Source organism: Fundulus heteroclitus, chromosome 22, assembly GCF_011125445.2.
Source record: "Fundulus heteroclitus isolate FHET01 chromosome 22, MU-UCD_Fhet_4.1, whole genome shotgun sequence".
Classification (NCBI taxonomy): domain Eukaryota; kingdom Metazoa; phylum Chordata; class Actinopteri; order Cyprinodontiformes; family Fundulidae; genus Fundulus; species Fundulus heteroclitus.
In genome coordinates this window covers 22,651,590-22,661,334 of record NC_046382.1, presented here as the reverse complement: position 1 = coordinate 22,661,334, position 9,745 = coordinate 22,651,590, and the positions used below count along the sequence as shown (strand labels likewise).

General features: G+C 39.5%; 1 protein-coding gene across 1 annotated transcript in view; it reads right to left on the bottom strand.

The window, feature by feature from the left end:
- Positions 1 to 2,797: 2,797 nt before the first annotated feature.
- Positions 2,798 to 9,745, bottom strand: part of zgc:171482 (zinc finger protein) — a 64,666-nt gene continuing 57,718 nt past the window's right edge. The window contains exon 6 of the mRNA XM_012880649.3: positions 2,798 to 4,013. Within this exon, the coding sequence (XP_012736103.1) occupies positions 3,992 to 4,013 (22 nt within the window). The 3' untranslated portion in view covers positions 2,798 to 3,991. The remainder of the gene's footprint in view (positions 4,014 to 9,745) is intronic.

Here is a 9,745-nt window from a genome sequence, read left to right as displayed (position 1 = left end):
AAACAAACAACAATACCAAAACAACCATTTAAATATACAAATTGTGATCAATTCGTCAATAGATCAATAAACTTGGACGTAACTGGATTTTACAACAGGATATTGATCCCTTGGTCTTGATATGGATAAAACAGGCTAACACGTTAACCAAACCCGATAGAAAACATGAGACTATTATTAAATGAGGTCCATAAATGCAAACAACAGAGGTGCAACATCAAGCCAGATTTATGCAAGACGTTTGTTGATGGCTAGAAAAAATAACTTGTTGTAGTGGAATTTTTTAAACTAACATATGACCAAATATTAGTGGGAAAAAATATATATTTATTTGAGCCTGTGTGTATTATTTCGACAATGTGGATTCAAGGTAATCCACAATAAACACTAAATTTGTTGTTTAAAATTAACTTTAGTTATTTTTATTGGGGCAATCTAGCTAAAATGTTTTTTTTTTTCCAATAAATCATTAAGAGACTAAAGGCATACTGCCACTGTTGAGTATGTGTAACCTTTTTTACTGGAACAGTGATTAACAGAGGATAGCTCAGATTTCTTTTTTTGTTAGTTCTTCCTATAACTGATATAAAATCAGAGATACTGCTACTCTCCTTGCTATCTCTTCTTGTTCATTGTATGAAGGTATAAACCTTTAGTGAAACTCTTGGACAGATGAAACAACACAGGGCCATTATATCGCAATGACAGCTCTAATATCTATGTATCAAAATGTTTTCCATTGTTGGATGAATAAATCACTTCTAAAAGTGACCTTTTAGTTCCATTGCAAGCATGTGCTGTAATGCATTACAAAGCTATTCCTAAAAAGCAGCACTACTGCCAAACCACACAATAAGTAGGCTTGAAAAAGTAATATCAATGCAATGGTTGCATGCATCGAAAACAATCCCAATTATTTTAGGTGCTACATGAGAAGGGAGGGAAGCTGATTTTCCTCTGGCTATAGCAACAGAAAAATATAGAAATATTATCTACATGTTGCCCTTTACAGAGACAGCTTCTGTCACCTCCAACCTGCATTTGACATCAGTATTTAGTGCAGTGGGAATGTTTTCAACAGTAGATGATTCACAGACTCTCTTCGACAGTAAAACTCTGAAAGTCTCTTAGCTTGGTTTCCCTTCTATCTCCAGGTTCTGATTAGGAGGGATACATGTATTGAAATGAGACCATTCCACAACACTGACATGCATTACTATATTCAAAACAAAAAGTACTTTTTGTTTGAACGTAGGCAAGTCATGCAGTCCGTAGTGGCTGAGGTCATGGGGGATTTTCGTGCTCTTGGACTTCCAAGTCTGGGCCTGAGTAGATATCAAGTGGTCTGAAAGTGAACTGTGTGTACACCCCCACCAACATCATCCTCATCACTGCATTATAGTGCCTTGCAAATGAATAGATACTGCTTTAACTTTTTCTAATTTTTTCATGTTAGAAAGGAAAACCATTGCATCATTTTCAAAACTGTTGACAAATAAAAAGTTTAAAAGTGTGGCATGCATATATTTGAGCACCCTTTACTGTGACCAACTTACATCTTAAATAAAGGTTTGTAGAACATTTTATCTGGATTTTCTACCATCGCATTCGTCTCCCATGATTACCAGGGTGAGATTAGCAGATAAACTATGATAAGGTGTAAGGCAATTACTTTAATTGCTGTAAACAATCAAATACACTTGTGTGTAATGCTGCACGGTGGACTGGAACTGAAGACCGTGGAGATGGGAGAATTAGCAGGAAATGCAGTTTGAGAGATCTAATATTTCATGGCCAATACGCTACTTTAGAGTCCGAGCATATAGTTTGCTACAACCCATAAGGGTAAGTGGCTACCCCTCCTTCCCAGGTGCTGAAAGGTCGCTCTTCAACCCCCAGAGCGTAGGTGCGCCTACCTCTCATACCGCTTTTTGCAATTAATCAAAATAATAACGTAGTTGCTCCGTCGGTCAGATGTACAAGTACGAGAACATAACGGAGCAGTCTTGTAGGATGTGGAATCTGGGGGTAAAACAGCAATCAGAACTTGTTAAATTTTAACAAGTTCTTTTAATGTGGGCAACATATGTGTTTCTGTCTCTGATTTACACATTTAATAAATGCCTCTCTATGATCCCTCCCCCTCTCCCCCCCCCCTCCCCGACCCCCCCAATTTCTTAGCTTTTTCTCCACGGGAGTAATTTCACCATGAGAAAAGAAAAATATCAGCTGACCTATTTATGACACATATTAACATTCATGAGCTGCTTTGCATTGACCATTTATGGTTGAATCTGGGCTTATAAAGGGCCGAACATGAGGTGGAACCAGGTACGCAAACGTTCAGGTACAGCTGTGATATTCAAAGGATATTGGCGTGCTGGTGTACGTGTGGATGGTCTTATAAATCAGAATTTTTTTGCGTACGTCTTTTTATTTTTTGGGGCGTGCGTACACTTTTAGCATGGATTCCACACAAAGGCTTTATAAATCAGACCCATGATCTTTATAGAAGAGTATGAAGATTGTTGAACTGTCAAGAGAAAGTAATAGAACGTCTGTTTTTCATTTCTCCACAGACTATGTAGGGACCACAGCAAACAGATTGAAGAAGATGCCATAGTTTCCTGACAGCAGAACTGAACTTTCTGGCCTCAATGCAACGTGTGGTGGAAAACTAACAGGCTGAACTAACTGTGCCTGCTCAGAAACATGATGGTGGTTTTCATGACATGTTGTTGGGATGTTTTCACTCAGGAGGACATTCAAGCTTGCCAGTGATGATGGGAAGAGTGATGCCTTCCAGGACAATAACAACCCTCCAAAAAACCGCCAGTGCCAGATCAGAGCTTGTTTTACAATGGCCCAGAAAATACCTAAATTCAACAGAGAACTCGTGCCATGTCTTGCATATACAGTCATATTTAATAAAGTAGAATGTTATTAAGTTAATTTATTTAAGTAACCCAATTCACTGAGTGTTAAAACACAATGTTTTAAAACCCTTATTTCTGTTAATTATGAGGATATTCTGCAAGCTGCTAACTAAAATATGACATTTAATATTGGAAAATCAGACAAATAAAAAAAAATATTATAGTGCAAATATTTAGGCTAAGTGAAAAGTATTTTCAATACCTTTCAAATGGTACTTTTAAACAAGTCTCATCAAATTGCAAATCCTAAGTTATTGAGTATGACTGTATATGGTCACTGATGTTCCATCCAATCTGACTGAGCTTCTGCTACTTTCCAAAGAAGACTGAGTAAAGATTTCACCCTCTAGATGTGCATAGCTGGTAGGAACATACCCCACTAGACTTCAAGCTATTATTGCGGTGGAAGATAGTTCTACAAAGAATTTTCTTACTGCACCTGAATAAGATTTTATTATTTGTAAAACAATATGAAAGCTGTGGTCACATTAACACCCGTGTAGTACATTAAAGTTTGTGTGTGTAATGTAGGAAGATATGAAAAAGTTCAAGGAGTATGAATTCTTCTGCAAGGCGCTGTGTTAGAAACATGTCAACATAAAGGATCGTATCCAAACTTGGATCACTGTCAGAGCACTTGGGGACCGCTAGTCACAGAGTTATTAGTACTTCTGTTCTGTAGCGATCGTCGCAACGGTTACTACCAGTCTGGGTAGTGCAGTGACATCAGTTCAATTTATGAGGAGCTAAGTGAGAAATCCTCAGCTGCAATTTTTCTGAAGATTGTTCAGACTGTTAAACAATCAAAAACATCATACTGAATATACCCCGGATATAGAAATGAACACACAATTATTCCCTACGTACACACACTTTAGATATGTGCATAGATGCCCACAACACTCACCTATACATACACACTCACACACAGACAAACAAACAAGCATACACACTGTAGTTAATCTGCACTACTTTCTTGCACTAGGTCCTTTTTTTTTCTGAAGTTGTTTATCCCACTCTGTCTTCATTGCTTCTTCCTTCCCATGTGGTCTGACTTACTGCTGGTGTTGCTTTAGGCTGAAAAACAAAACACAGGAAGTAATTTGTTAGTCTTGTTCTCAAGTTTTGACAGCCTATGGCCATTTTAACCACAGGGACCATGTAACCTATGGGGAGATTTCACCTGGTCCTTTTGAACCAGACCTATTTTTATGTAAGTCCATTTGAGATTTTAAATACAGAGCTGGTGGCACAATAAACACCCATCTTAAGTATTTTAAAAAGACAATTGTACAGCGATATAACACTGTAATTCTGCATTGCTGCTGCTTCTCAATACTGGCTCCACTTAAAACAAATCCCCTTTTCTGCCAAATGATGCTTGGCAATATGCAAAACACTAACCAATACTGCTCTACAATCTTCTCATAATGACAGTCATCTATTATGCTTGTTATCTGGCTGTGCTCCAAATTAAAACAAAGAAAACAGATAGGACCATAAACCCTCATGTTTAAAGTGCAATATTTGCTGTGGATTTGGCCTCTATCGCAAGCCGCTAATTGTTTTTCACAATGGCAGCCGCTGCGGTTGCATTCTGCAGCTTTATCACTATGAAATAACGCAAGTGGAGAGGCAAGGAAGCCACAGTCAATTAAAACAAAAGCGATAAGTTGGATTGAAGATCTTAGAAGGCAACTCACATCACACTGATGGAGCCTCATTTTTGGAAGTGTCTTAAACGACAAACATCCTGGGAAATCCTGACGTAGATCCATATCACTCAGAGGATAATAGTGAGTCAGAGATGCTTGTTGTATGGAGTCACAACACAAATGTATAATGTCTCATTTTATCTCTGAAAAATTACTGCGTTCTAGATCTTTTGCTCAGTCTGTGATGTTATTATTCCTTTTATCATACAGTTCTAGGGTATTTCTGTCTCAGCATGAGCGTATCCTTCTCTACCCTTGTCTTATCTGAAGCAAACAATATCAGACACACAAGTTGGGAGTAAGATGTTTCTCGGTACACGTGGTCGTCAATTTGAGCCTAACATGAAAACATGAACCACAGACAGCCTGACAAATTCCACTCTTCTCGTCACAGTTTTTGGTCAATTGCCACCGATTAGTAGTGCACCCTCATAACCACTGCTGGTGCAAATACTGCAACAGAGTCAGAGAAAGGATTTGGAGGCAAAGTAGCCCGTCTGCTCAGTCACGACTTATCTGGCAAGTTGGACTCTCAGGATAGAGGGAGGGCCTGAGTGTGGAAGCTTGTTTTGTTTTCCGGAAGGAGACAGCTAGCTGCCAGGAGGGGTGGGAGGGCAACAAGATGAGACAGGTAGAGGGAAAACTGTAAGGCATAAGGAGGGAGGGGGACTAAGCTGTAGTTAAAACCAAGCTTCAATGTATTTTACATTCCTTGAACCAACAAAACGTAAATCACATGTTGAATTATTTTGCAATGAGTTTATGATTAAGAAGTTATGAACAGTAATTAGATGCTGTCAGTTATTTTTTTTTCTTTAGTTAAAAGCATGTGCTATTTGAAAAGAAAAGAGCAAATGTGAAATAAATAGAGCTAAGATTTGTGTAACACTGGAGGAGCTATGTGTTTGCCTGAGAAAATTGAACCAGTATGTTGATAGTCACTGCTGACCAACCCTTTCATCAGTGAAGTAAATTCACCCTGAAAATGCACAGATGGAGTTGCATTTATATTCTGCTCTGTGTACGGTCACACACACAGATTATTTTCACAGTTATTTTTCTCCCCCATTTACCTGAAAACGTTCCTTCAATTGTCTGTTTCTATGGGACAATATTGGATTTTTACAAGGTTTACTGAACATTGCTTTAAATATAAATCTGCAGTATATCGCTGAAGCTCACATAATAGATGTCAGTACTGACTTGTTTTATTTGGTATAAATGGCAATCACATGCTTGAACATGTAAGGCATTTGTTTGTTGGTTTTGTTCCAAAAAGCAATTTAGATATCCCAAAGGTGGGGAGATATTGTTATTCTTTCATAACTTTGCAATCATAACCCTTTTCCCTCAGTATTGAGGAGAAATTCTTATGGGTCTTTTTACCCCAGATAAGCTTGCATACAGAAACAGAAATCAGCTATAATATGAATAGTCTCAGCAGGATCTTGGAAACGTCTTCTAAGAAGCTGTTCCATGGAGCATCGATGACAGACAGATGCCTCTGGCTTCAGGGTTAAGTGAGATTTGTGGGGTTTTTTTAACACGCAGCTTACGCTCATAATGCCTGTTGGCTTGGAAGTTGCCCTTTTTGAGCAGTCAAAAAACATCTAAGGTGAAATCATGATGGGTCACTATCATGGTGAGTTAGAAGCATGGAGATACCTACGAACAGCAACAGCAATGTACTTGCTTGACCCGAGTACTTAGATTGGTCACAAGAGAGTTTTAACAAAGTTGGCTTCATGTCAAAGCTTCATATCTATCCTCACCACTACTTTCACGGCAACTAGATGGATCTCAGAAAACAGGGGGATCAAACAAGCCAGACTCTACACAGCAATTAATAAAGTGCCACAATCAGGCTCTTTGTTTGGTATGCATTGAGGGGGGGGGGGGGGGGGGGGGGGGGGGGGTAGGACCCCCGGGTAGAGAGAGGCATACAAATCTCCAAATAGCACAAAGGTTTAACTTTGCTGGCTGCTTGGCGTTCAAGGTAGCTGTGAGTCTTTCAGGTTGAAGTTCAAACACAAAGTGTGTTTGTGTCAAAGGGAAGCCCTCACATTATAATTAAAAATAAAGACAGAACAAAAGCTAATAGGTTTTAAATTGAAACAAAAAAAAAAATACAATTTAAAAAAAAACACAAACTTCAGGATTCCCTGTCTCAGTGTGACTAACTCCCAGTGATCATGAAATGCACTGACTTTGGAGCTGGGGTGTGATTCCTGCTAAGTACCCTCACCAAGATATGCACACCGAACGCTGGGCCAGAATAAGATTACTGCACATGACGGCATGGTTGGTAGGGCAGAGAACTCTGAACTGAAACAGATCTAACACACAAATTGGCTCTATCCGAAATTTTCTAATTATAGCCCCAGCTCCGGATCCTAGCTCCTGTTCCTTAACCTTTGATGAGGTCAACATTAAAACTGTATATCGGGGGCAGGAAAGGAGCTTCGGACTGCTGTGCCAATTTCGGACAGCCATTACCTCATACTTCATTATGCGACGGAAACACACATGGATGATTTTAGTAAAATCCAGGCCTACAGTCTTCCGAAAAAGAACAACAAATAATGCATGTTAGACAAATGTAGCGAACGGCTGAAGCTGTCCACTACACAAACCAAAACATATGAAGGCGCAAACATTTGTACATGTTACAGGTTTAAGGTGTCTCCCTGCTTTCACACAACTGACTTAAACAAACTGGTGACAAAGAGGCCAAGGCAGTCCTGGATGGCTGCTGGGGAGATAATGCAATCATTTGATTCATGTGTGCTGGAGCAGAGACACATCTAAAACATGCAGGACAAAACCAGAACTGAAAACCACTGCTGTAGATTATTAGGAGGTGTAAGTAAGGATATATTACTTGATAGTGGTAGCATTGTTTAATTTTGGCTATAAAAACCTAGTTGACGAGTACTGAGTGTGTGGCAGTGTCATGCTTGCCTGCAGGCTGTTGTAAAGGCAAGTTTGCTATGATCCAGTGGCAAATGATGTTAGGTGTTGTAGAGACCATAGGGCAGTCTGAATCCAATTAAAAAAGGGGCCTTAGCTGCTGATCACCAGATGGGGTTGTGTCACTGTAACCTTCAACAAATTAGTCAAGTAATGGATTAAGTTGTTAGTGGTTTAATTATTATTTTTTTCTTTAGGAATGTGTGGTTTTAGAATTGTGCTCCCAATTATTGTTATACTGAAGCAAATGGAGAATGGGAGTTATTTTTCTGAGTCGCTGCAGTATTTTTATATATCCACAGGCAACTAGGATGGCATCTATAAATGTCATATCAACACCTTTTGCTTTGACGCACCATCATATTGTCACTCTCTCACTTCTTCCTACTTTGGGGTGTTGGAGAGGAGGCTCTGACTGATTGTTGAACCTCAGATCCAAGAGTAGTAATGTGGCTTTCATCCTGTCTGTGAAACACTGGACCAGATCTTTGCAGAATTGCAGAAGGCCATGGTTCTCAACTGGACAAAGGTGGATCCTCTGGATCAGGGGTGAGTCTCTGTCTCAAGCAGTGGAGTTTAAAGCCCCATTGTCACTGACCCTACTCGAATTGGGCCGGCCCCCTCGGCTCTGCCTCACTCGGTTTTACTCTGATCACTTTTTTTTGTTTCAACTGAATTAGAAATGCTGGGAAAAGGAAACTCCTTCTTGCCCCACGTCTTGTTTGCCATATTCACACTTTAAAGAAATCAGCGAGAAATGGTAAAGAATTGAAAAAGAAATCATAATTAATAAAACCAGAAATAAAATAAAAAATACAAATAATGTTTGTTGTATATGCAAGATTGTCTTGGATATTGTTTTAAGGATAAAATAATTAACTGGGATAAAGATCTGGACCATACAGCTGCCTGAACTAATAATAAAATAAGGCACCGCTTCTCTCTACCTGCACAGGTATTGTGTGTGAGAGATAGAGAGAGAAGCTCTGATCTGCTCCAAAGTTTGCCTCATCGAGTTAAAATCTAGAGCTTTAGGAGAGTGTTTTTGAGCTAAACCATGTATTTTTGACTGTTGTGAAAACATTTTCATGCAATAGCCATGCAACATGGCTATTGCATTTTTGCTTTGAGTGATCTTTGGTCAGAGGAGTGGGCAGGCCTCCATCCGCTGCGCTCAGTCCACTCCCCCGAGAAGACTGAGCGGAGCGGCCAACCCGCTTCTCTTCTCCCCAGGAAAGGCAGACAGTGGCCTGACTCTCCCACATATGGTGAATGGATAAGGAGTCGTGAAGAAATTTTTGCACCAAACACTCTTTAGAGACAAAACTTAACAGTGTTTAATGTGTTTAAATGAAAGAAAGTCGTAGATCTAATACAGAATGTCTGGACATAAAAAAATGTAAGTGTAGTTTTCTTTCTTTTTCTTTCTACTTCAGGCGTGATTCATGGGTTGTAAATGGTAAAATTATATTTTGGTCTGAAAGAGTGACCACTGGATTGCAGATGAATGCAAACTGCTGAATCTTGGCCTGATGATGTTGCTCTTGTTACTCCAGCAACATATGGAGTGACTACTGGTCTGGGTTTGTGGTCCTCCTTTTCACTCGATCTCTAACTGGAGTCCTGTTTGGGTTTCTTCTCTGGTTTTAGGAAAGCCCAGTCGGGATAACCACATTGTTCTAGGCTCTGTCTTGTGTGTCACTTCTCCTTCTCCCTGGCTACTGAGTCAGTAGGGACAATGTTTGCTCTGTGATACATAGTCCTGATGACTGATAACGGTCAGTGATGAGAGTTAAACCGCACGTACTGCTCTGTGTGCGTGAGATTGCGGTACACGTCAGTTTGTAGTTGTACTAGAGACTGAGATGTCACCGTCCAGGAAAGCCAACCTGCCATTTTTACATCCTCCTGTTTGGTCTTTACGAATAGTTTATATGATGAGTGAAACGTTGGACTTCCTGAGATTTAATTTTAACTCCGTTGTCATCAACATAACTGAACCAATGGCTTGGTTGTGGCCCGAAAAGGATGCTTAAGCTCTCTTTTTTTACCTCTTCTACTTCAAAAAGCAATCTGAAATAAAGTAAAAAAAAATTGAAATTGGTGTATTTGTCCTTGATTTGA